At 54.7% G+C, this 23,832-nt stretch overlaps 3 protein-coding genes across 5 annotated transcripts; 2 read left to right on the forward strand and 1 right to left on the reverse strand.

Annotated features, from left to right (window-relative positions):
* Positions 1–320: 320 nt before the first annotated feature.
* Positions 321–17,068, forward strand: SNX1 (sorting nexin 1). The gene is made up of 15 exons (XM_072870946.1): positions 321–527; positions 5,123–5,225; positions 6,168–6,304; positions 7,636–7,702; positions 8,904–8,947; positions 9,991–10,132; positions 10,674–10,752; positions 11,490–11,565; positions 12,620–12,733; positions 12,887–12,980; positions 13,595–13,800; positions 15,190–15,333; positions 15,726–15,806; positions 16,281–16,352; positions 16,665–17,068. Exons 1-15 carry the CDS (start codon positions 381–383, stop codon positions 16,713–16,715), a joined length of 1,557 nt encoding a protein of 518 aa, XP_072727047.1. The 5' UTR covers positions 321–380; the 3' UTR covers positions 16,716–17,068.
* Positions 17,069–17,567: 499 nt separating this feature from the next.
* Positions 17,568–20,399, forward strand: SNX22 (sorting nexin 22). 3 transcript variants are annotated; one of them, XM_072869275.1, is made up of 6 exons: positions 17,568–17,868; positions 19,059–19,142; positions 19,263–19,367; positions 19,444–19,538; positions 19,752–19,825; positions 19,963–20,198. In XM_072869275.1, the coding sequence occupies exons 1-6, from the start codon at positions 17,800–17,802 to the stop codon at positions 20,070–20,072; spliced, it is 537 nt and encodes a 178-aa protein (XP_072725376.1). In that variant the 5' UTR covers positions 17,568–17,799; the 3' UTR covers positions 20,073–20,198. The 3 variants fall into 3 exon arrangements, with proteins under 3 accessions (XP_072725376.1, XP_072725374.1, XP_072725375.1); XM_072869273.1 differs by having other exon boundaries at positions 19,752–20,399; XM_072869274.1 differs by lacking the exon at positions 19,059–19,142 and having other exon boundaries at positions 19,752–20,399.
* A 149-nt stretch (positions 20,400–20,548) lies between these two features.
* On the reverse strand, positions 20,549–22,800 carry PPIB (peptidylprolyl isomerase B). Its single transcript, XM_072869276.1, has 5 exons — positions 22,619–22,800; positions 22,268–22,381; positions 22,034–22,127; positions 21,140–21,324; positions 20,549–20,957 (listed from the first exon to the last, which is right to left on the reverse strand). The coding sequence occupies exons 1-5, from the start codon at positions 22,772–22,774 to the stop codon at positions 20,835–20,837; spliced, it is 672 nt and encodes a 223-aa protein (XP_072725377.1). The 5' UTR covers positions 22,775–22,800; the 3' UTR covers positions 20,549–20,834.
* Between the last annotated feature and the right edge of the window lie 1,032 nt (positions 22,801–23,832).

Genomic DNA, 23,832 nt, shown 5'->3' on the forward strand with positions numbered 1-23,832 from the left:
AGAGGCCCCCGCCCCGCCCCGCCCCGCCCCCCTCAGTCCCCTCAGGCCTGGGCTCGCACACTGCCCTTGGGGGGACATGCTCCCCCTCCGCCGGCGCAATGGTACATCCCGGTAGGCCATTTCCCCCCCCTACAGGCTCGTGGCCGTTTCCACGGGGACGGAGCGACGCCTGCCAGCGGAGGAAAACTGTGGCGCTCATTGGCTCCCCCTGGCGGGGGAGGGCGGGGCGGGCGGAGGCACCGCCCAATCCGGAGGTCGCCCGCCCAATCCGGAGGTCGCCCGCCCCTCCGGCCCCGCCCCGGCAGGTTAAGGTGGCGGTGGCGGCGGTTTCCGGCACGGCTGTCGCAGGCGGAAGCGGCGGCAGTGGCAGCAGCACGGACATGGCGTCGGGTGACGCCTGCAGCTCCCGCTCCCCCTCCCCCGCTGAGCGCCTCCCCCCGCCCTTCCCCGAGCCCTACGGCGGTGACAGCGACGCGCCGGGGGCAGCCGACAGCGACACGGAGGGCGAGGACATCTTCACTGGCACCGTGAGTGCGGGCCGCAGGGGCGGGAGCGGCCCCGGGGGTAGGCCTGGCCCGCGGCCGCTGTGAGGGAGGAGCTGCGGGGCTGGGCCTAGCGGTGCCTGCAGGTGGGCCCTTCTCTGAGGGGCGGCCCCGTGCCTGCAGGCAGCGGCGTGGCATTCTCCAGGTTTGGTTATAAAAGGGGGGAACCGCCCAATATAAAAGGGGAGGGGGGCGATGTCCAAGGGTGCTTGTCCCTGTAGGGACCCCGGCGTCTTCTTCCTCTCCGAGAGCACCTCAAGTGCCTTGGGTGGCTGTGGAGGGGTGTGCCACAGGGGCGAGGTGGATGCCTGGGGATCGAGGAGTGGGTCCTGGGGGAACAGGCGGCTCCCTTGGCTGCGGGACTGCAGAACAGCTCGTGCTGGGCCGATCTCTATTTCCCCGGGGTTATAACCTGTTAATTCTTGCAGAACCTGAGCATCACGAAGGAGCCCGTCAGTGTGAAGATGTCCCTGCGTGGCTCGGGCATGGCACTGGGGGTAGTTGCCTGCTACTCCCCCAGATCAGGGTCAGAGTAACTCATGAGTGGGCTGCCTGGCTGGTTTGAAACCTGCTGGTGGCCCTTGCTCAGCATCTTTGCTACGCAGGTTGTGAGACTTCATGGGGAAAAGCCCTGTCTTCCTTCCCCCAGCATCAGCTCGCGTCCCTTCGACATCCAGAGGGTGCTGGTGTGGCTGGCATGGTGCTTGCTGCCTTCAGTTTGGTATTGGGTGATGAACCCCTCCATGCAGCGGGGGTGAGATGACAGGAGGCATCTGATGTCCCTGGGTCACCAACACCTTGGGTCACAAACCTCCTTTGCCTTGTACCAGCACAATTGGCTGCAGGAGGGGCTAGGAAAGCTTGGTGGTACTTGTTCAGCAAACCAGGTCACTGTTGCTGCACAAATTCCCTGCTGAAGGTGGAGGTGTGAATGGTGAAGGATTTCAGCACCTTTTTTTGTTTTGAGTAGTCTCCTGTGTGGAATCCCTGATTGTTGAAGGCTGTTGGTGTTAACTCATGCTAGCTTTGGCCAGCTACGCCAGCGTTTGCTCCAGACAGTGACCAGCAGACAGGAGGAGAGTTAAAACGCTCACTGGTGCTTTCCCAGGCTGAATCACTCCCCAGCCAGCCGCTGGCCTCAGGTTCTTGGGTTTGGTGTCTGCAGCAAGTGAGGATCTCTGCTAGTGGGGCTGCAGAAGCTGGCTCCTCCAGCAGGCTGGTTGCTTGAACGCTGCAGGTACTAGGGTTAATTTCCTAAGCTCTGCCTGCTGAGGCTGGTCACGTCCCCTGCAAGGGCTAACACCGTGGCCTCTGCCTGCCTCACCCAGGCTTTTTCTAGCCTACCTGCTCCTGCCAGCAGGGCAGGAGGAGTTGGTGTCTCTGGCAGAAAGCTCTCCAGGAACCTTCTCCTGTCTGCAGTTTCCCAGCCCTGATGTTTTCCCTGGGCTGGGTACAGGGAGGCCTCGAGCAGGAGACCACTGCCATGAACATGTGGACCTGCCTGCTGCTGGGAATGGAGCTGGCCCGGCCAAGCTTCTTCTGCCACCAGCACAAAGCTGGAGCTGTCTCTGCCCCACTTCTGATGAAGCTCCTGACCTGGTGCTGCCCTGGTATCCTTCAGCCGTGCTTGCTCAGCAGCAGGCTGTCTTCTGCAGGTGGCTTAGTAGCAGGGACCAAGGCAGAGTTGGGGAGATGTGGGTAGATTCTGCCCTGCATGAGCTTGTGAGGATGAAACTCTCACATTGATCTGGGCATAACGGAGCAGCAGAGTAGTACGTTTTGAAAATAACATGGGAAAGTGCAACCCTGGCCTTGCAAGAGGAAGATGCTGGTACCTCTGGCCAGCACCAGGGCATGGTGATGGTCTTGAACTTCTCAGGACCTTTCATAATTGAAGAACTGGAAGATGTAGTATGTGGCTTGTTGCTTTGTGGTAGAGGCAGCTTACCAAAACGGACAAGTGCCAACTGCTGCAGGCTTTTGTGCAAATAAAGCGTCCCTTTGCTGAAACTGGAGTCTGTTAAGTTAAAGCAGCTTATCAGGTGCTTAGTGGTGTTGTTGAAGCAACTGTCGTAACTAATACTTGGCTCTTCTGTGCGACTCAGTGGCTTTGCTTGTCTGTCTGCCCTTGAGCGTTAGCAAAACACTTTCTGTGAAGCAGGGGAGTTGGGCTGGTGAGGCAGATCCATCTGGCTGCTGGTGTTCAGGTGGCTTGACAGCACTTAGCCATAACACAGTAGCCAGCAAAGAAGCACTTGAGTCAGATGCAAATATAACCAGAGGTGGACCTCATCCATCTGTTGACAAAGGGTGGATCACTGCATGATTACAGCCCTCTCTAGGGATGCCCTCAATTGCTGGCTCTTCTGACCCAATGTCTGCTTCCCTGTGGTAGGCATCGGGCTTGCACTGGGGGACCTAGAGAGCTTCTGCTTGCATGCCTGATGGTTGGGGTGCACTAAATCAGGCTTCTGAGATGGTGTTGTGTCATGGGCTGATCTAAAAGAGGCTGTGACTCTCTTGTAGTGGCAGATGGAGAAGTAGGAACAGGGTGTGGTACTTTCATAGTCCTAGAAACTAAATTTAAGGCAAACTGAGAACCTGGTCACAGTAGAAGAGTAGATAGTCTCCCAGCTCTCAAATGCAGAAGAGGACTCATTAGAGAAACTTCAGAGCCCACCTTACCTTCTCCATGTAGAGTGGGGTTTTCTTTACCAGCTTGAAGAGCTCCTGCAGAAGCAGAGGATCTGAATGAGACCTGCTACAAATGTCCCTGACATAGGTCACAGTGGCATTTGCAGCCCTCTTGTTGGCTTGGCTGCTGGCTGGAGGAGGTCACTGTGGTGGAAGCAGTCTTGTTGGCTTGGCCACCCTCTGGAGGTCTGTCTGGAAGACCCTGTGGGGGTCTGGGTGTGATGTTTGGTGTGGGTCTGTCTGCTCCCTGCTCTCCATCACTAGCAAATGTAGCTCCTGCCTATAATTGTTCTGATCCAAGCTGGGAGCAGTCCCAGCTTTCTCCTCCAGGAAAACATCCTAAAATGCAGGAGGACTCACCATCAAACAATGCTGATGTTTTATGTACCCAAGGACTTGGGCCCACCTCAAACAGGAGCTGTGTTAGCACCACTTTACTCCTTCAGGAGCAGTGGGAACCAATGATGTTTCCTTGATGAAGAAAGCGCCAAGGAGCCTGTCGGTTCAGAGTCACTGCTAATAGTGCTCCATTTACTGGCCGTCAAAGACCTGTTCTGTTCTCTGCTAAGATGTTAAAGAATAGTGCTTGCTGTCCGATTCTTGCTTGGAATAACTTGTACTTGCTTGTTTGCCTGCAAAATGAGGGATGATTTGTGAGGCTGGTGTCCATAGCGCTTGCCTGCAGCAGGAATACAGAAATAGCTCTGCCTTCTGGTGTGGTGGACTGATTGGTCTACAAGCTCTTGGGTTGGCTTTCCCCTTGTCCCCAAGTCTGCTCCCCATAGCTGGGATGGTCGTCGTCCCCGGCAAAGCTGCGTGCCCAAGGGGCTGTTTGCTGTGGCAGGATCAGCTGTGTTGTAAGTCCTGGCCCTGGGGCTGGCTTGTCCCAGCTGAGCGTACGTGGGGAGCACAAGCTTTGGGTCGCAAAGTGTGGTATGCAAGACACTGCCAGCATCGCTCTGCAAAACACCAAGAGCCGTGCCTGGCTTTAGTCCAGCTGTGGCAGCCTTGTCTCTGCTGCGAGGGGTGTTGTAGGAGGGAATGGTGCGGCTCCACGAAGCCGGCTCCCAGCAGTGCCAGGGCAGCGAAGTCCATGAGCTCCTCTGGCACCACTCGGAAGTAGAATTGAGTTGCTACATTAAAGCACAGCCTGCCTACCTTCACGTGGGCCCTAACCAGCTCTCTGGGGAAGGGCAGCTTGGCTCATGGTGGCGGTTTAACTGCTAGCACAAGTTAAGCTGCTCACAAGGCTCCTGTGGCCCCCAGCATCTTGCCTTTGGGCAAGCAAGTTGCTGTGGGTCTCTGCTGCCAGCGGTGACATCCTGGCTTTCTCAAGGGATCTCCTGTTGGCAGTGTGCTCGGCTCCCTACAGTTAAGTGCAGGAGGCTCCTTAGTGCTGCCCATCTGCCTTGATGCAGCATTAGGGCTGGTGTGCAAGTCACTACCTGGAAGTGGTGTGGCCGGGTGTGTTTTGGGTGTTGTGAACAGGAGCACCTGTGTGTACTTGACTGCCTACTGCTCCTGACACCTGTAGCAGAAGGACTGGAGCTTTGATGCTTGGCTTGTGGGCTGGCACAACTGAATGACCTGCTAGCTGCTCCAGTTCTGCTAAAAATCAGGGTCAAAACTGGCTCTGAAGTTTTGTGTGACACTCGGTGTCCTTAATGGCTCAGATGCCTCTGTATAGCGTTGCTGGCAGAGATTGTAATGCTCAAGGGTGGGTGGAAGGGAAGCAGTCTGTGATATCCTCTGGCCACTGTGCTCACATGAGATTCATAGTAGTGACCCTGTGTGGCAGCGGCTAGGAAGGTGATCTGTTTGGTCCTCCAGCCTCTATTCCTCCATGTAAATAACCTCTTGTTTATGTGCTTTTAATTCTCTTACAGAGCAAGCCCATGGCACCGAAAAGGGAATCTCTTGTCCCTGTCAGCAGCATCTCCAAAGAGAATGGGGTTCGTGTAGAGCAAGATGATCAGGACTTATTTGCAGGTGAGTCTGTATCTACTGGGTGTTTGGGGCTTTCTGAACTCTAAGCCTGGAGTGATCTGCTTTTAAGCATGACATGCAGGTCATGGATATTTCTGGACTATCACAGGTCCTTATCTCAAATTTGTGTTCCAGTCTGCTCTGGAAGCACTAAGGTCTGGTGGTGTTTTTGCAAAGGTGGGAGTAGCCTCCTCCACGTCTCTAGCATAATCTGTGGCAAGGATTAACTGTTTGGAAGCTGAAGAGGATTAAAATGGGGTTTGCTTTAGGTTTTTTGCCTTAAACTGTAAGGTGGTGAGTGTCCTCCCGGAGTTAAAAGGCTTTTGTTCTTTACCTTCTCCTCCGTCCATGCAGGTGGAGGAAGCATCTCTAGTCAAGACATGGCTGTTCCCAAGGAACAGGAAACATAACACCGTTTAGCAGGGGAAAACAAGGAGGGTCAGACCTTCCCCAGCCCTGGCATGGTGGGACACCTCTGGCAGAGGTATCTGAGAGTTGGTTCTGGAGACATCTGCTAACAGATGAAAGTTTTGACTTCCTCTGTGTGGAGAAGTGTACTGGGAAGGAGCCTACCTTCCAGGCTGGCCTAAATGCTGTGTAAAATTCCAGCTCGGCTTTAGCTGTTCTAGTGTGCAGCTCCTCTAGCACATAGCAAGGAGGTGATGTCTGGCTCCTTCTAGAATAAGAACGTCATTGGATTAACTTAGTGTTCTCCAGCAGGATTGATCAAATGCTCTTAACTGCGGTGAAGATGCATTGTCATGCTCTTCCCAACGCTTGCAGGATTTTTTCTGGACTATCAGAAAAAATTGATTTTTTTTGCTAATTAAGACTATCGTTACTCCCTAGATCCCGTGAACCTCTCTGAGAATATTGAAATTACCTTCGTTACCTTTCCAGAAACCCAATGTAGAGAGGCTGACCCTTGCAAACTTCTCTTGACAGATGCCACTGTAGAGTTGTCTCTAGACAGCACGCAAAACAACCAGAAGAAGGAACTGGCCAAAGCATCCAATCCTGCCCCCTCATTAGAAGTAGCTGCAAGCTCTTCTTCTAGAAAGCCTCCAAAGAGCTATGAGGAGGTGAGAATTACTCTGAGCTTTCCAACTTGCCCTGCTGGTTTCAGACTGTAATTGGTAAGAACCTGTCTGTTTACTTAGTTGTAAACATGCATCTTAAATGATGCAATTAATGTAATTGCCATATTGGATGCCCTGGCTTGTATGTCAGGTCATCAGTCTGGGACTGATACTGCTGAAGTGGGGTTCAGGTCAGCCTGTCAGCATTCTTGCTGGTGTGGTGGTGCAGACTGCTTCCAAAGCTGAAATAGCAAGTGGCTGATCTGGTCCTGAGGGTCTGAGCTCTGACTCAGAGCTCTAGCATGCTGTATCGCTGCAGATGGGGCAAGTGGCATAGCTGCTCTTGTCCATCTTTTTAAAAGAAGCAGTGTCCTGGGTGATATGAGAGCACAGGGTCCTTAAGTGGAACTTGTAGTCTGGTTGCCAAGCCCGGTTAATCAGGTGGTACTTGGCCTAAATCTGGGTTTTCTCCTGTAGAGAGACTGAAACTACTTTGGAGACAAGGAAAGTGCTCCTTTTCTCCCCCAAGCACCCCTGAGCTCATGAGAACGGACTCTGCAGTATCCTCAGGAGTAGTGTCTCAGGTTCTTCAGTAGTGTCTCTAGTGTCTTCAGACTGGCCGAAGTGAAGGAGCAATGCAGAACTAGGCCAGGATGCTGAGCTGATCAGCGAACTGATAAACTGTCACCTTCAGGTTCATAGACCAAAGGCTGTTTGAGGCCAGTCTCAGCTCCACTTTGCCCAGTCCTTTAATACCATTCCACTAATGAGGCACTGCAATGCTCTCTAAGCAAGCCTGAAGAATCTGTGGTCTGTCAGAGGCAGTACTGCTGGTAGAACCACGGACTGGCCCTTGGCAAAGCAGGGTATGATTGAAAGAGCTGGTCAGACTGGGTCTGCCAGTTGCTATCCTGGCTCTCCATCTGCGCATGCCTACAGAGTACAAGTTACCTTCTGCATAGGTTCAGTGTCTTGCACTGTTTCAGATGAGAACTGAAATTGTGATGTAAAAGAGTCCAAAGGGAACTATCTTGTGTAGAGCTGAGGCTGGACTCTGCAGAGCTTCACCTTGGGGCTGAACAGTTTGTACATCGGTCTGTGTGGATAGCAGTGTTGTAAAGACAAATCCAGTTTGGGATCCTTGAAACACGTAGTCTGGACACAAGTGAGAAGCTTGAGGGCTTTATAGAATGGCCTTGGCCAGACTGAAGTGCCAAAGATGCCTTGGCAGTGTGACAAGCTCCCTGTAATGTATGGGACTTCGTGGTTTGGGATGGATTGAAGTCTGGCTTTCTAGTTTTAACTTGCTGTCCTTGTGTGCTTACTCCAAACAGCTGGAAGAAGAGGAACAGGAGGACAAATTTGAGCTGACTGTAGGAGTGAGTGATCCAGAGAAAGTTGGTGAGTTAATACCCTGTCCTGCTGCGTGGTGAAGTACGGTTAGACAAGCTAGGCTTGGCAGTAGGACCGAATGCAGCTATCACCTCCACGTGCCACAGCTCCAGCTTTCGAGCTGTCTCTGTGAGCACAAACTTGATCCCAGAGTAACTTCTCCAAGACTTCTTCCAACATCTAGAAGAAATGAAGCTACACGAAGCAAAATGCCTAGGTCGCAAACCAGTGAGGCAGAAGCAGGTTCTGGAAAGCCAGGGACCTCAAAGGCAGGGAGCCAGGAGTGGGGTTTTTGGGAGGGTGAAACATGATGTTTGCAGTAGCAGAGCTTGGTGTCTAGAGCTGTGGTGACCAGCTTGACTTGACCTCCAGGCAGCACTGTCCTGTGTGGAGGCAGCAGGGGGGAGGCAAAACTGCCTTACCCTAAAACTAAGTGTATTATTCCATGCTCTGGCGGCCAGGGAAGCAGCTCTGGCTTCAAACTGAGAAGCAAGAGGGTTTCTCTCTGTTGAAAGTGGGGGTCAGAGGAACTTGGCCAGCTATGTGGCAGTCCCTGGGGTGCAGAGAACCCCAAGTAACCTCTGATCCCAGCTGGTGGAGCAGCCTCACAAGTGGCAGCTTGTTCTCACTCCGTGGCTCGTGATTTCTGGAGCTGGGAGGTGCACTGACTTGTAAATCAGAGATATATTAGGGGTGGCATCAGACTTCTGCAGATGCCCTTCAGTTGAACTACCAGGTAAGCCCTCCCTTTGCGAAACAAGGGGATTTCTGTGTTAGCTGGAGAAAACTGCCTGTGATGTTTCAGAATCCAACCACATGCAGTCAGAGGCCGTCTGACTTGCATAGTCTGAATAGACTGCTTCATGTGCTGTACAGCCGCTGAATTGTTGCGTGCTGAGCAGATGCGTGGAATCAGCCCAAATGCTGTCGGGGTAACAAGTGCCTGATTGTCGGTTTTGGCTGCCATAGGAAGTAAAAGGAGGGCTAAGCAGTCAGGTCAAGGAAATGCCTAGTGAGCAGGGGTCCACAGTCCTGCAATGAGATGCTGCCTGTGGTTCTGTGCAAAGATTTGGGACTCTGTTAGATCAAAGATCGGAATTACCGAAGGAGGCAAAGGCCAGAAGATTGCAGGAGCCTTGTGCTTTGCATTCAGGTGATAGTGGAAAGTGCTGATCTTGTGATACTAATGCCTTGTTTCTGTTTTCCCTAGGGGATGGCATGAATGCATATGTAGCCTATAAAGTGTCAACACAGGTATGTTTAACTTGTCGCTCCTGAGATGGGGTGTCATTATTTTTCCACACTTGAAGACAGTTGGACTGTCCTTTCTTAGCCAAGCCAATGGTGACCTAAATAGACAGGAGGTCCGAATGCCTTGTACATGGATTCAGGAGTTGTAATCCAATCCTACAGATCAAAGGATGAGCCTAGCTGAGAAATAGGTTTTGAACCTGTTTGAAAGGAGGCTGTCTTTTTGGTTTGTTGGTGGTGGTTTGTGTTTTTTTTTTTTTCTTCAGCCAGTTACCTCTTTGCAGTCCTGGCCGATACTGGTGCTCGGCGTTGGAGTGAGCAGCAGCAATGACACCTGTTAGGGAGAGCCCCAGACACTGGGGCTGTTGCTAATGGTTCTGTGCCGATGGTCGCCTCAGATTAAGCTGACCTGAACTCAGCTCTTACTGAAGAGCTGCTGCTGTAGCTAGTTTCATGTCAGGGCCTGCTGTCCTGTACTAGTAACAAGAAATCGAGCCTTCTGCAGCTGTTGCCCTGCTTGGAGGTTTGGGGTGCTGCTCTGAGCTCTACAAAAAGTTGTTCCTAGCTGTCTGTACAGTGACTGCTGGACTACAGTCATCCTGTGGTCTGAAGCTGATGGTGTGTGAAGGGGACTAGGGGACTTGTTAGCCTCCACTCCTGCTCTGCAAAGACAGCCAAAAGCCACTGATGGCCCCTGTAGTCTTAAGGTGATGAAGTCTGACCTGACAGTGATCCCTGTTCCTGTGGGGAGCAGGGATGATGGGATTAGGCAATGGGCAGGGCTTATCAAGCAGCCTGTGGCTGCAGTAGCAGCTGTTCTGTTATTTAGTGACATTAATACTGCTGCTCAGTCCAAGGAGAACTGTTAGGAGGTAAGTTGCTGAAAACCAAGTCTGAAGCTTGCTCTATTCATTCCTCATATCTTGCAGAGCTCAAGCTGTCCTACTTCATCCCCAGAAGTGACAGCAGATAGAGCTAGTGAGGCTGTATGTGCAGGGGCAAGCTTCCCTGGGTGAGTCTGATTTGAGTCTCGTCTCTTCCCCCAGACGAGCATGCCAATGTTCAGGAGCAAGCAGTTTTCAGTGAAAAGGAGGTTCAGTGACTTTCTGGGTCTCTATGAGAAGTTGTTGGAGAAGCATGCCCAAAATGGGTTCATCGTTCCTCCACCGCCCGAGAAGAGTCTCATAGGTGAGTGGTGGAGGTGCAGAGCACTAGAGCTGGTCCTTCTGATGGCGAGCTTTGTGCCTGAAGGACAGGCCTGCCTGCAGTCTCAAAGCTGAGAGGTAAGCTGCAGAGCAGCCATGGGAAGCAGGTGCGGAAAATAATCTGGGTTCTGTGGCACGGACAAAATTCTGCTGGTTCCATACTTGGAGCTCTGGGCTTAAAGCCTTGTTTGAGTTTGTAGATGCCTCTGTACCTGCTTGATGTAGAGTAAAACCTTATCCTCTGCGCTGTCACTGAATTGTTGTTCACTTGAGTCCAGACCTGTAACCCTTCCAGTCTCGCCTGGCATTGCTTTGCCTCTTTTCTGGATGTCGACTTCTGCTAGACGTTAGGCATAAGCAGATTTTAAATTTCCAAGTAGCTCTTGCTGATGCAAGGTCTAATTCCTCTTGTAAAATGCCTCTCCTCTACAGTCACCCTGATAGCCTGTGCTTTGTAACAGACTGTGCTACCTTGTGTGTTGAGTTTGAAGCAACTCATTAATTGTGTCTTCCTTCTGTGCTAGGAATGACCAAAGTGAAAGTTGGGAAAGAAGACTCCTCCTCTGCAGAGTTCCTAGAAAAAAGACGGGCTGCTCTAGAGAGGTACAGACCCCAACAGCTATCCCCTCGTGCCTGAACCAAGCAAGGGACCTATGAAAGGTCAGACTGGCTGCACTCTCCTCCCTACATGGGAAAAGCCGTCTGCTTCTAGGTTTGCAGCAAGCCTGGAGGCTGCCAAAGAGTTGCAACTGCAGAGAGTTGCTTTGACTCTGTAAAACAATCTCCTGCTTTAAAAGTCTCTGGTGGTGTTTGGTCCAAATCTGGCCAAATTCCACTGACATGGCAGGGAGAGAACTGAGCTGTCTCAGGAGCCGAAAAATTTTAAGTAATGGTACAAACAGTGCAGATCAGGTGAAAAACAACTTGATCTCTGTCTAACTTGCACCCTAACTACACAGCCACAGGTGGCCTTTGCTCTGCCACCTGTGTTGACCGTTGTAGTTAGCACCAGGATGCTGATCCCCCTCCAGCTTCAGACTCCAAAAGATCTGTTAAAAGTGTCATTGTTCAAGATATAAATCTGGATCTTGATCACTTGGTGTAGTAATTAATACTGTAGCAGGTATTAATCAAAGTTCTGGTCTTTCAGTCTGGTCTCACTAGAGTCCACAGGGAGGTAGGACTCTTGGTGGGTGGATGAGAACAGCTTGTTGGGCCTGACTTCCAGCTACTGAACTACCATTTCAGAGTACATAACAAGCATGCTGCAAGCTCACTGTGATGGCTCAGAGCCAGCTTTGCTACAACCGAAGTAACTCTTGGTGCATTCCTCTCCTCAGGTACCTACAGAGAGTGGTCAGCCATCCAACAATGTTGCAGGACCCAGATGTCAGGGAGTTCTTGGAAAAGGAGGAGGTCAGTAGTGTGGAGTAATGTAGCTTGTAATGTACCTTGTAGTAGCTTGAGTAATGTACCTTGGAAGTACAGAAGGAAACGATATGCAAGCAGTTAGAGGTGTGATGCTTCAAAGCTCAGCAAGAAGCAGCAGAACCCTGTAAAGAGCTCTTAACCAGTGATGACAAGAACAGGACACTTCTGTGTGTCAGTGCTTGTCTAAGCACTGTACAGCCATAACGAGCTCTGGCCTAGCTTGCTTACAGCATGGTGGAGCACACATTGAGAGTGTGGGTAGACTTTGTTGTCTGAAATAGTGACAGGAGTATAGCCCACTGTTTGGAGGCAAGGGGGGTCCAGTGCTGGCTTGGCCTGATGCTCAGATATTAAGGGAGAGCTGGCCAATGTGGTCCCTGCTCCTCCAAGGAGAGCGTGACCATGCCCAACTGTGCACCTGATGTGGAGAAGTCAGTCTTAAAGAGGCTGAGCCCTGGGGAAACCCTAGTCTGAGTGATTCCAGCACTAATGCTGTGCTGGAGGGTTCTGATGTAGGAGCAGACATCATGGAAACACCTCACTTTGCTCCTGAGCAGATGCAGCTCTGTCTGGAAAATAATTGTGGCTGATGTGGAGTATTTCCCAGCATCAAGGCCCTGCTCTACTCTAGTGTCCCCCAGCAGTGGAAACTGTTGCTGGCTTTTGGAGAGATGCTCTGAAGCACTTCTACATGCCTGTGTGACCTGTGGCAGCTTGGGCAGCCCTCTGTACAGGGATTCAAGTAGCGTGGCTGGTTCTTGCAGATGTCTATTACCTTGGCCAAGCAGAACAGGCAGACACAGATACAGTGTAAGGTTTAGGAACTCCTCATTTGTTTGAAAACTACTCCAGTCCTGTTGTTTGAAATATTGTACAGGCTATGCCACTGGTCGGGTGGTGTCTGGCTAATCCTTTGCAGTAGCTGTGAGCAGAAAACCTGCTGTCAATGAACTGACATGGGAGAATGATGCCACTGTGGTGGCTGCTCTCCAAGCTGCTTTTATCTCCTGGCAAAGCAAGCTTTTCATTTTCTTTATAGCTACCAAGAGCAGTAGGCACCCAGACCCTGAGTGGAGCAGGAATACTGAAGATGTTCAACAAAGCTACGGATGCTGTCAGTAAAATGACCATCAAGATGAATGAATCGGACATAGTAAGTATTTGGACATCCCTGAGCTGTCCTTGTCCTCGCTCTGGAGCTGTGTGCTCTCCCCAGCTCAAGCTTTGGATGTGAGATGCAAGGAAAGCGCTGTGGCCCTGCAGCAATACCATCTGTGGGAATCAGCTCTGGGTTTCCCCATTTCAGTGGTTCGAGGAGAAGCTGCAGGAGGTGGAATGCGAGGACCAGCGGCTACGGAAGTTGCATGCTGTTGTTGAAACGCTAGTGAACCACAGGAAAGGTAACAAGCTCAGTACCGCTTGCTCTGTAGCTTGACGTGTAACAGTTGAGCTTTGTGCGGTGCCTGACTGGAGGTCACTGGCGCGCAGGTGTCCTAGGAGGTGCTTCTGAGAAGATATGACAGTGCTTCCTTACTATAAAGGACTCTTGGTCTCTTCATCATGGGAGACAGAAGTAAAACAGTAATCCCACCTCTTCTGTCCAGCCCTACAAGCTTAGGATGATGGTATTGAAGTGAACCAGTGTCCTGCTGGATGAAGGCTGCCGTAGCAAACCTGCGCAGAGCTGTTCTTATTACTAATTCTGAGCAGTCCTCTGGCAGGGAGCAGGGATGGTTTTTCTTCCTCTGCATGTTTTGGCTGACTTCTGCAAAGCTGTGCCTGTCCTCCCACTCTGCTGCTTCCCTTCTCCTCCCTGGCTGGAGCTGCCTAGCCCTCCTCCTGCCATGCTGCAGAAGCTGCCAGCTCTGACTGAAACAGCGCTGGCTCTTCCAGCTGACGTCTCCTGGGGCTACAGAAAAGCAGCTCCTTGGGCTGAACTCTAGGCTGGGGCTTTACTTGCAGAGCACCTGGTGTAGCGAGGCCCATCGGTTGACTCTCTTGTTCCGTTCACTAGAGCTAGCATTGAATACAGCCCAGTTTGCAAAGAGTCTGGCCATGCTGGGGAGCTCGGAGGACAACACGGCCCTGTCCCGGGCGCTGTCCCAGCTGGCTGAGGTGGAAGAGAAGATTGAACAGCTGCACCAGGAACAGGCTAACAATGACTTCTTCCTCCTGGCCGAGCTCCTGGGAGACTACATCCGCCTCCTCTCAGTTGTAAGGGTAAGCACTCCTTGGGGCAAGCTCTAGGCTATGCTGCTGGTCCTAGCACCGATCTTAGGCTGAGGTGTGCCAGGAGGCATACCTTCTAAATTCAAGCACAGGGCATGGTGTGCCTCTGACCTCTCCAGGCAGAGGGTGAACTTGCTGCTTGTCCAGTTGTGCACATGTTGGAGTGGCTAGATCTAAAAAGTAGGGTAAGTGAGGCCTGGCTGTGCTGCTGTTCTCCAGCAGGGATGTGGAGCAAGTTCATGGCTTGTAGGTGGCCTCAACCCTTCCAGAGGTGGAGGCTGTGTCTACCACGGAGTCTGTGAGCAGGTAACCTGTGATCTGGGTGTTGCAAATAGATCTGCCAAGCGCCTACTTGGGAAGAGCTTGAGTCTTCAAGTCCACGCAGCCTGCCTGGTGCACTGGCCTTGCTGGAGGCTGAAAGAAACCAGTCCCAAGTGAGCTGCAAGTCTAGCAGGCTGACTCGTTCCTGCCCCAAACTTGTCCTGTCTCTGAGCAGCTGTTTCTGGAGGCTACAGAGGCCAGAACACAGCCTAGTGAGTATGCACAAGCCTCCTTGGTCTGCCAGTCTGTACTGGGAGGTGTGGTCCGTGCTCCAGAGCAGGACCAAGATCTCTGATAGTGCTGGAGGTAATAAGACTTATCTGGGATGTTCTGGTAAGGAGCCCTAGCGTTGCCTCAGACTTCACCTGTCTCTTGGCTGCTCTGTCCTTCTGACCAGGCTATCAGACACCACTTTCTGCTTTTCTATCTCTTCCCCATGATCTGGCTGGATCCATTCAGAAGTCTAATGGGTCTTCCTTGCTTGGGCTGGTGATTTGCAGGCCTGCTAAAAACATGTGAGCACTTAACCTCTGCAGGAGCTTGTGGTGGAGATCCAGTGTGGGACAGGCAAGGGTAGCTCCTTGTACTGGCTGCTCTCAATGGCAGGACTGAAACGGGAAGGCAGCAGAGCTTGGGGACGGGCTAGATGTCATGCTTGGGATGCTGCCAGTTCAGTAGGTGGCCTGGGGCCTGTCCAGACCTGTGCTGAACTGTGTGCGTAGCTGGGGCTTTTCCAATGACTCTCCTGCCAAACCCTAGAGCCAGGTGGGCAAATCCTGTGCTGCCAGCCCTGTAGGGACAAAGGTCTCAAAGCTGTGCGAGTTGGTTGATGTTGCACCTGGGCTCCTTTGCTAGTAGAGCAAGTCCATGTTCTGGGTCAGCTTTGGTTACACTGAGATGTGTTCAGGACCTGACTGATAAAGCAGCTCTGCTGTTAGCTGATGTCCCCCTTGCCAAAGGTGTGGTTGTCACTGTCAGCAGAGCTCCTTGCAGCTGCCTGCTGCTGCTGGTGTGGTAGCCAAAGCAGAGCAGAGCTCAGTCTCTGCTCCTTCCTTTCAGGGAGCCTTTGACCAGCGCATGAAGACCTGGCAGCGATGGCAGGATGCCCAGACCATGCTGCAGAAGAAGAGGGAGATGGAGGCTAGGCTGCTCTGGGCCAACAAACCTGACAAGCTGCAGCAGGCCAAAGAGGAGATCTCCGAGGTAGGGGGTGAGGAGTTGCTGGGGTCTCTGCTCAGCTCAGAGGTTACTGTGCTGTGCTGCTGGGCAGTAAGAAGGGGACCTTTTGAGCTGAAGGGACAGGCATCTGTGGCCAAGCTTGCATCAAGAGATAAGCCAGCCTCAAGCAGGCCCCGCAGGAAGCCACAGAAGCTGCAGGAGGGGCTGCTTGTGGTCCCACCTCCCGTGGCTTCCTTGCTCAGCTTGCAGCAAGCAGGGGATGCAGCTTGCCATGGCAGCAACAAACAGAAATGCCAGGCTTTGCTCCAGCAGCGCATCTCATGCGAACAGTCGTGGCTGTGAAACTCCTTGGAGAGGGGAGCGAGAGCTTCTTCACCTCCCCTCCCTTGGAAACAGCACGCTTCCTCTCTCTGCAGTGGGAGTCTCGTGTGACACAGTACGAAAGGGACTTTGAACGGATTTCTGCTGTCATCCGCAAGGAAGTGATACGATTTGAGGTATGTTTGGCCCAGCCCTTGGCATGCAACCCCCTAGCTGGTTGGCCTTGATGTGCCTTGGCTGAGCTAGCCTGGGATAGCCAAGGGTCACCTTGGCTCCTGACCCTGCTCCCAGGACAGTGGTTGGCAATATTTGTAAATCTGGACACGTGTGAGTTGGGGCATTGCTACCGCAGGCAGAGCTGATGTCTTTTGGCTAAGAGAGGGGCTTCTATGCAGAGAAGCATATCCATCAAAATGAGGCTGGGTGGGCAAAGATCCTCTGAGCCATCAGGCTGTGGCCAGAGGTGAGCTTCATCCTCAGCATCTCCTGCTCTCATACTGCTTGCTTCATGTGGGCAGCTGAGATTGTCCAACAGAGCCCCAGGAGGAACAGGAAAATCCTGGTGGTTTGTCCTTCCCCCCCCCTCAAAAGTTAGAGGGTTTTGGTGGTGCGTTCAGCCTTGTACTCACTCCTGCACCCATCTCTTGCAGAAAGAGAAATCCAAGGACTTCAGAAACCATGTCACTAAATACCTTGAGACGTTATTAAACTCTCAGCAACAGGTGAGTATCCCCAGCCCCTGCCATGGTTTTACCTCTCAAAGCTCAGCAGCGCGAGTTTGCTGCTCAAGTGTGAATCCCCACAGTGGGTACGTCCTGCTCCCTACATGTGGGGAGGGAGGATCCCCCACAGGCTGGAGGAGGACAAAATATAAGCATTGCATCCCCCTTGATGCCTTTTGAGGGGGGGGGTGGCCTGTGTGCCCTGTGGAGGGGCTTCTGCCCCCCCCAATGCTTCTCTACTTGCTCTGGGCTTGAACTGTGCTGGCAAAGTGCCTGCAGGCTCTTTACTCTCTCCCTCTCTCTTCTCTGCAGCTGGTGAAGTACTGGGAAGCATTCCTACCCGAAGCCAAGGCCATTTCTTAATTGGACTGAGCAAACGAGAGTACCTGAACTTTGCCTTTTTTTTTTTTTTTTTATATATACACTATACCTCTTCCTCTTTTACACGTGAATGAACCCTAGTTAAACATTCTGGAGCTGGTAGAGGTTTAACCCCCAGACACACAGCTTGCAAGCCAGTAACTCTTCTAACTGTATATTTTTCATTTAGCAACATATATTTTCTTACTGAAGAGAAATGTTTACTCCTTTAAGACCAGACCTGCAGCAGGGGGTTAAAGATATATATAAAATGTATATTTTTCAGGCTGGGTTTTAGGGCTCTAATGACTATCTTACTCCTGCAGTGCCATTAAAATTCTGTAATAAAACTTCTATCAGGGCAAACAGGCTCTGTCTGTTTGTGGGCTGGGGTGGGGAGGGGTAGGGGCCCCAACTTGCAGATGCTGAGGGAGGCAGCAGAGCCTCCTGCCTTGTTGTGACTGGGACATGGGTGACCTTGGGTACTGCCCCAGCCACCTGTCCTGGCTCCTGATTAAGCTTTGGCTTTGTGCCTTGCTCTGAGCATGAGCCTGGGGCAGCTGTTTTTAGGATCTGAGCTCAGTGGAGCTGTGTAGTGGCCCCACTCAGTGTGGTTTGTGGGGGGACCTGGAACCCAAGAAGCCAGTATGGAGCCTTTGGGGGCTGTGGTGCTCCTTTCCCCCATGGCTAAGGGGCAGCTCTGCTCCTTCAAACCCTCCCAGGACCCCAGTTGTGGATTTCATTAAAACTGATACCCCTTCTTCTGCCTTAAAAAAAGGAAAAGGCAGCTTGTGCTGACTTCCCACTTTCCTTTCCCCTTGTCCCTGTCAAGCAGGATCCCTGTGGTACCTCCAGGCTCCAAAAAACCCCCCCAAGTGTGCTGGATTTGGAACTTGGGGCTGCAGGACCCTTCCTTGGGGTACTCTTGGGCTGGCTTTGGGGGTCCCCTGTGTCATCCCCGTGGGTGCCCAGGAGCCGTGGCTGGCCCGGAGCCATTCCCCGGAGCCTGCGGGCGGTTACGGCAGCGCAAAGCCCCGCGGCCGCCCCCGCTCCCCCCGGCGGCCCCGGGCAGCAGCGGCGGCGGACGATGATCGCCGTCTCCATCCCGGCAGCAGAGCCCCAGGCAGCGGCGCGCAGCCCCGACAAGGCGCACACGGTGAGGGGCGCCTTCGGGCTATGGGGGGGGGGTGTCTCTGGAGCGGGGGGAGGTCTCTCTTGCTGCAGGGGGGGGAGGTTTGGCTGTCCCCAGGGGGTCCCCGCCTGCGCAGGGAGGGTAGATAGGGGTTGTCTCCCTCTGCCCCGGGGATTGGAGGTCCCCAAGTTCCCCGAGGACCCTACCTGCCCCGAAGGGTTGTGTCTCCCTCTGCACCAGGGGTTGGAGGTCCCCAAGTGTCCCCTGGAGGTGTCCCCACATGCCCCAGGGGGTGGAGGTCTCTGCCTGCCCTGGGTGTCTGCCGGGGGCACCATCTGCCCTTGAAAGAAGGGGTTCCCTGGCCCCAGTGTCCCCTCTAACTGTAGGGGGTGGAAGGTCCTGCCTGTCCCCGGGGGTCCCTGCATGCTCTGGGGTTGTCCCCACCTGCCCCAGGGGTTGGAGGGCTCTGCCTGCTCTCCACAGCTCTGGTGTTCCGTCTGTCCCAGGGGTCCTTCCTGCTCCCAGGGGTCTCACCTGCCTCGGGGGGTGGTGGTGGGGGAGACAGGGGCAGATGGGACCCTCTGTCCTGGGGAGTGGAAATCCCTAACTGTCCCCATGGGGACCTGCTCGGGAGGGGGCGACACGACCGAGGGACCATCTGCCCTTGAAGGGGACACGGGGGGCATGTGTGGTGGGGGTGGGGTTGGGTGTGTTTCTGGCCTGGGGATCCCCAGTGGCCCTGGGAAATGGGGGGGGGGGGTGGGGGGTGGGGGGGTGGGGGTGAGAGGGTGGGGGAGTTGGGGTAGAACCTGGTCTGGGGGGGGTTCCCTCTGGCCGTGGGGGAAGGGGTGGGGTGGGGTGTCCCCTTCCTGCCCCAGGAGGTGGAGTTCCCTCTCCCACTCTGGGGGTGGGGGTGGGGGTGGGGGATGGGTGTCCATGACTGCTCCCAGGGGTCCCTGCTGGGGGACAATGATAACGCACTGCTACCTTGGGGCGGGGGGGGGGGGGGAGATATGGAGGGGTGGAGGTCTATGTCTATCCCCAGCGGGGGTCCTCACCTGCCTTGGGGAAGGGGGGGGGGGGGGGGGACACACGGGACGGGGACGACGACTGGGGGGACTGGGAGGGGTGGTGGTGGTGGTGGAGGCCCCTGCCTCCCCTGGGAGGATGATGAGGATGACGATGGAGGCTGCAGTAGCTGACCCACGGCGCAGGTGTTCAGGGTGGAGGTGCTGTGCAATGGCCGGCGGCACATGGTGGCAAAGCGCTACAGTGAGTTCCAGGCGCTGCACAAGCGGGTGAGACCCTGGCACCACAGGGGGACATGGGGAGGGGGCACCAACTCCCTGGAGCAGGGAGGACCAGCCTCGTCCTCCACGGTCCATGCTGCCATAGTGTCTTCCCATGCTCTAACCTAGATCAAGAAGACATGCAAGGTCCCTGACTTCCCCCCCCGCCATGTCCCCAACTGGATGCCCAAAGTGCTGGAGCAGCGCCGGCAGGGCCTGGAGCTTTACATCCAGGTAAGGTGCTGGCAGGCAGTGGCTTTTGGGGGCTCTTTTTTTTTGGGTGCTGACCCCTGCCCTGGGTGCACGGCAGGGTGTCCTGTACCACAATGAGGAGCTGCCCCAGGACGTGCTGGACTTCCTGAAGGTGCGGCGTTGCCAGCAGGACCCCAAGGCCAGCAGTCCCCCGTGAGTAGATGAGCAGTGGACAGTGCCGTTGAGCTCTGCCTGCACTTGTTTTATCCCCCATGGTGCTGGGATCTTCCCTCTCACCCATGTTGAGCAACCCAAGACACAGGGTTCAGGAAGATGGGGACAGGCAGGGGGCTGGCATGTGGCCAAGTCACTTGGGGTGAAAGCAGGACCCTTCGCCAGATGCTGACATCCCCTCTCCCATGGCAGCACTGGCCACCTGTCCTCCCAGCGGCCCGTCATTGGCTTCTGCACCGATCCCTACGTGCAGCCACCAGGCACCGGTAAGAAGTGGGACCACGGGTGCAGGTCCCCAGAGCCTCCAAGGGGAAAGGCTCTTTTGGGCCCCCAAAACATCTTTTTCCTTAAATGGGGCCTGGGAGGGAAACAAAGCTGCTCCAGCTCCCCCCTTTCCTTGCAGACCTGCTCCCCAACACCATCCTCAGTGGGGTGCTGCAGGGCCTCTACATCCCCCTGTGCTGCACCCCCAGCCAGGCAGCACCCCAAGCCCCCAGCCTGCCAGGCTCCTGAGCACCCACCCAGCACCCAGGGCCACAGTGGTGACTGGCAAGGCAGCGGAAAGGATCCCTGTGGTAAAAATAACTCCTCCCTGCTGGGATGGGGCAGGAAAACTGGGTGGGAGAAGCCAAGGTGTACAGTGGGAGCCACAGCTGCTCTCCAGGCCAGTGCTTCTCCCCCACTGCCATCCAAAGTGCCTTCTTTGGAAGAGCTCTGCCTTCTGCCCTGACATTTTGGGGTTGCAGTAGAAGTCTTTGGACCCTGAACCATGCTGGAAAAGCCCTTAGCATCCGGGCTTCAGTGCAATAAATAACTTGGGCTAGATTGGCAAAAGATTGCTGTGCTCTGTAATTCTGCAAAGCAAATCCAGGGCCAACTGCAGCGTGGCTCTTGGCTTGATGAAACATGAAAGAAGGGGGCTGGAGGGTTAAGGGATACATAAGCAATCCACACCCCTCTCAGAGCAGAAGAGAGGCGACTCTTTAAAAAACACATTGGTCACATTTATTGGTGCATGTGCTTCTTACAAAAGTGATGGGAAGAGGAGCCAGCGCCCCATCCTGCCCGCTGGCCAGCTGGAAGGTGGCAGGGTGAAGGGGGAGGCCAGGCAGCAGGAGCGGGGGGCACAGCAGCTCTGCTGCTGCTCACCCACCCTGGGACGACAGGGAAACGCATGGAGGGGGAGCAGGGCAGCCCCAGGCCCACAGCCCTTTGCAGCCAGGTCCCTTGCAGAGCGCAGTGCCCCATGCCATGTCACAGAGCCAAGAGGGTGGATTACTCTTTGGCGATGGCAAATGGCTTCTCCACCTCGATGGTGCCACAGTCGGTGATAGCGACATCCTTCAGGGGCTTGTCCCGGCTGTCTGTCTTAGTGTTCTCCACCTTCCTCACCACGTCCTGGAGAAAGCAGAGGCATGAGACTGGGGCAATGCTGGGCATTGGCAGAGCCAGCTCAGCACAATCCCCGTCCCAGAAGGCACTTCCCAGCCCATTCCCCACAGTGCTCTGCCACTGGCCAGCTTGCCTAGGCAGCATCTGCCCAGTCCTGCTCTCCCCCTGGGAATCAATCACCCCCTTACCATGCCCTCTAGCACTTTGCCAAACACCACGTGCTTGCCGTCCAGCCATGGCGTCTTCACCGTGGTGATGAAGAACTGGGAACCGTTGGTGTCTTTGCCAGCGTTGGCCATGCTCACCCATCCAGGGCCATAGTGCTTCAGCTTGAAGTTCTCGTCGGGGAAGCGGTCCCCATAGATACTTTTTCCTAAGGTGGGGGAAAAAAAGGCCGAGTAGCTCTCATGGAAATATGTCAGGGTAGGGGTGATGACGGCAGCTCTCTCCACAGGCTGGGTGGGGTGAATGAGCACATCTAGTGGGGGGACTAACTACCAACACTGCAGGGCTGCAGGGAACCATAAGCTACATGCTACCGGAGGGAGATAAAAGCACCCCATGAGCTGGACAGGAGGGATCATGCCCCCAAGGGACTGGAGCAGGAGGCTGTACAAGAGCAGGCCTGATTGATTGATAAGAACTTACAAACCCAAATGCTGATATAATCAACTTTACTAATGTTTGCTAAGTACTGGTGGAAGGTTTGAACTCTGCTGCTACCAGACTAAATGTGTCCTGGCAGCCAGGACACCCAGCAGAGGCACCAGCTGCTGCAGAGGAAAGTTTTCTTATTGAGGAGCTCCAGGTCCTCCCAGGGCAGAGGGCACAGTTACATGGGTAACATTCAGGTATCAGCCAGCCAAGACTCACTGCACCCATCCCTCGCCAGCACCAAGCTCTGCTTCGAGGCCAGGTCTCTATGAGCTGTGTGCCCACTCATGCCCACTTGTTCCCACTGCAGCAGCATGCTCCAGCTCCACACTGGTCCCCAGTGTTAGGCAGAGAGTGGGATGGGAGCATAGGTGCTGTCTTGCTTCAGGACAGCGCCTGGATCCTTGGGCTGGCATGGGCCAAATTACCTCCAGTGCCATCTCCACGGGTGAAGTCTCCTCCCTGAATCATGAAGTCCTTGATCACACGGTGGAACTTGCTGCCCTTGAAGCCGAATCCTTTCTGGGGGTAGGGAGGGAGAAAAGAGAGTGAGGCAAGGGGATGGACTAGAGCTCCCTCCATCCAGCTCTGCCCCAGGGCACCAAGCAGGAGCAGCCCAGGGGGTCGGGTAAGGCCCAGCCAGGCAGCCACTGGCCCCTCACCTCTCCAGTGGCCAGCGCCACAAAATTCTCCACTGTCTTGGGCACCGTCTTGCCAAAGAGCCCGATGACGACGCGGCCCACATCCTCCTCGCCGATCCGCAGGTCGAAGAATACCTTGAGGGGGGGGTGGAGGTAGGTTAGGGGGGCATGAGCGGAGCCAGCCTCACCTTGCTGGGCCAACCCATCCCCCGAACCTGACTCACCAAGTCCAACCAGGCCTAACCTCACTGGGTCAGGACCATCCACCACTCAGACGGGCACCCCTCGCCCCAGCCGAGCCCCCCCCTCACCCCAGGCCGAGCCCACTCCAGCCGAGCCCGCCCAGGCCTTCCCCGGCGGGCCCCCCCCGACCTTGGTGGTGACCTTGGGTCCCTTCTTGCGCTCGTCGGCCCGCGAGGCGGCAGGCAGGAGGAGCAAGAGAGCGGCGCCCAGTGCCGCCGCCGCCACCAGCACCTTCATCCTCCGCCGCTCGCAGCTCGGCCACAGCGCCCGCCGCGCCGCCTGCATCCGGCCCCGCCCGCCGTGCCCCTCACCCCCGCCGCGCAGTGGTACGCGCCGCGCCGCGCTCCCCGCCCGCCCGCTCTAGCCGCCCGGGCGCGACCAACGGCCGCGGGGGGGGGAAGCACCTTCCGGCCGGGCGGGGGCGGTGCCGGCGCGAGCCGCCGGGAGGCTGCCACGTCGCCCCTCGCTCGGCAGCCGCTGGGCGGCCAATCAGGAGAGGGACGGCGCGCTGATTGGCCACCGCGGGAGAGGAGGCGGGGCGGGGGCGGGAGGCTGAGGGGCGGAGCCGCGGGAGTCGTGTCGGCCAATGGGCGCGTTCGGCACCCTGTGAGGGGCAGGCACGCGCTCCGGCCGTTAGAGGTGCTGAGAGGCCGCTCCGGGCCCGCAGCCCTTTGTGCAGCCCCCCCCCCTCCCCCGCAAAGATGGAGCCTTGTCCTGAGGCATCCCTGGCGAGGGTAAACGTGGAGAAGGGCTGCTGGGACTTGCCCCCCCTCTCCTCTTTCCTGGGCAAGACTGAAGAGCGGGCACAGCTGCGTGACAAAGCTAAAGAAAGGAGTGAGAGAGAACGGTCTTCATCACAGAGGCCCAAATTTCTTTTAAATATCAGATGTGGCCAGGCTGAAAGCGCAAATAAGTGTTTGCAGTATTGCAGGTGCAGATGTCTAGCGTAGCACAGTCGTTCACAAATACTGGAGTTAGCTGAATACATGGGAATTACGAGGTTTTTTTAATGTCTACTCAAATAGATCTTGGTCAGTGTTAATCACCGAGCATACAAACCTTTAAAGGAACTGCCTGGTGGAGATGCATGTTTCCAAGGGCCAGGGAAAGAAAGCTTGAAGTTTTTCTTCCTTCTCAGAGCACAAGTGACCCAAGACTAATTTTTGGGAACAGGAAATGAAAGTTCATGCTAAAAATATTATGTTTAAGGCTGGGAAACAGAAAGAGAAAAAGCATCCCAACAAAGATCCCAGCATGAAGCAGTTTTTAAGAGTGGGAGTCGCGCTGCAGGTGCTCTCCCTGTCTAGATACAGTGAAAGCTGCTTCTAAAATATGTTAATAGG

This window comes from Ciconia boyciana, chromosome 8 (genome assembly GCF_034638445.1).
Source record: "Ciconia boyciana chromosome 8, ASM3463844v1, whole genome shotgun sequence".
NCBI lineage: Eukaryota > Metazoa > Chordata > Aves > Ciconiiformes > Ciconiidae > Ciconia > Ciconia boyciana.

Coding starts and splice junctions, on each gene's coding strand:
- SNX1 (XM_072870946.1), top strand. CDS start 381: ATGGCGTCGGGTGACGCCTGCAGCTCCCGCTCCCCCTCCCCCGCTGAG. Junction 6,305..7,635: donor CTCCAAAGAGCTATGAGGAG/GTGAGAATTACT, acceptor TACTCCAAACAG/CTGGAAGAAGAGGAACAGGA. Junction 13,801..15,189: donor GCCTCCTCTCAGTTGTAAGG/GTAAGCACTCCT, acceptor CCTTCCTTTCAG/GGAGCCTTTGACCAGCGCAT.
- SNX22 (XM_072869273.1), top strand. CDS start 17,800: ATGATCGCCGTCTCCATCCCGGCAGCAGAGCCCCAGGCAGCGGCGCGC. Junction 19,143..19,262: donor TCCAGGCGCTGCACAAGCGG/GTGAGACCCTGG, acceptor GCTCTAACCTAG/ATCAAGAAGACATGCAAGGT. Junction 19,368..19,443: donor GCCTGGAGCTTTACATCCAG/GTAAGGTGCTGG, acceptor GGTGCACGGCAG/GGTGTCCTGTACCACAATGA.
- PPIB (XM_072869276.1), bottom strand. CDS start 22,774: ATGCAGGCGGCGCGGCGGGCGCTGTGGCCGAGCTGCGAGCGGCGGAGG. Junction 22,382..22,618: donor GACCCAAGGTCACCACCAAG/GTCGGGGGGGGC, acceptor CCCCCCCTCAAG/GTATTCTTCGACCTGCGGAT. Junction 22,128..22,267: donor TGGCGCTGGCCACTGGAGAG/GTGAGGGGCCAG, acceptor CCCTACCCCCAG/AAAGGATTCGGCTTCAAGGG.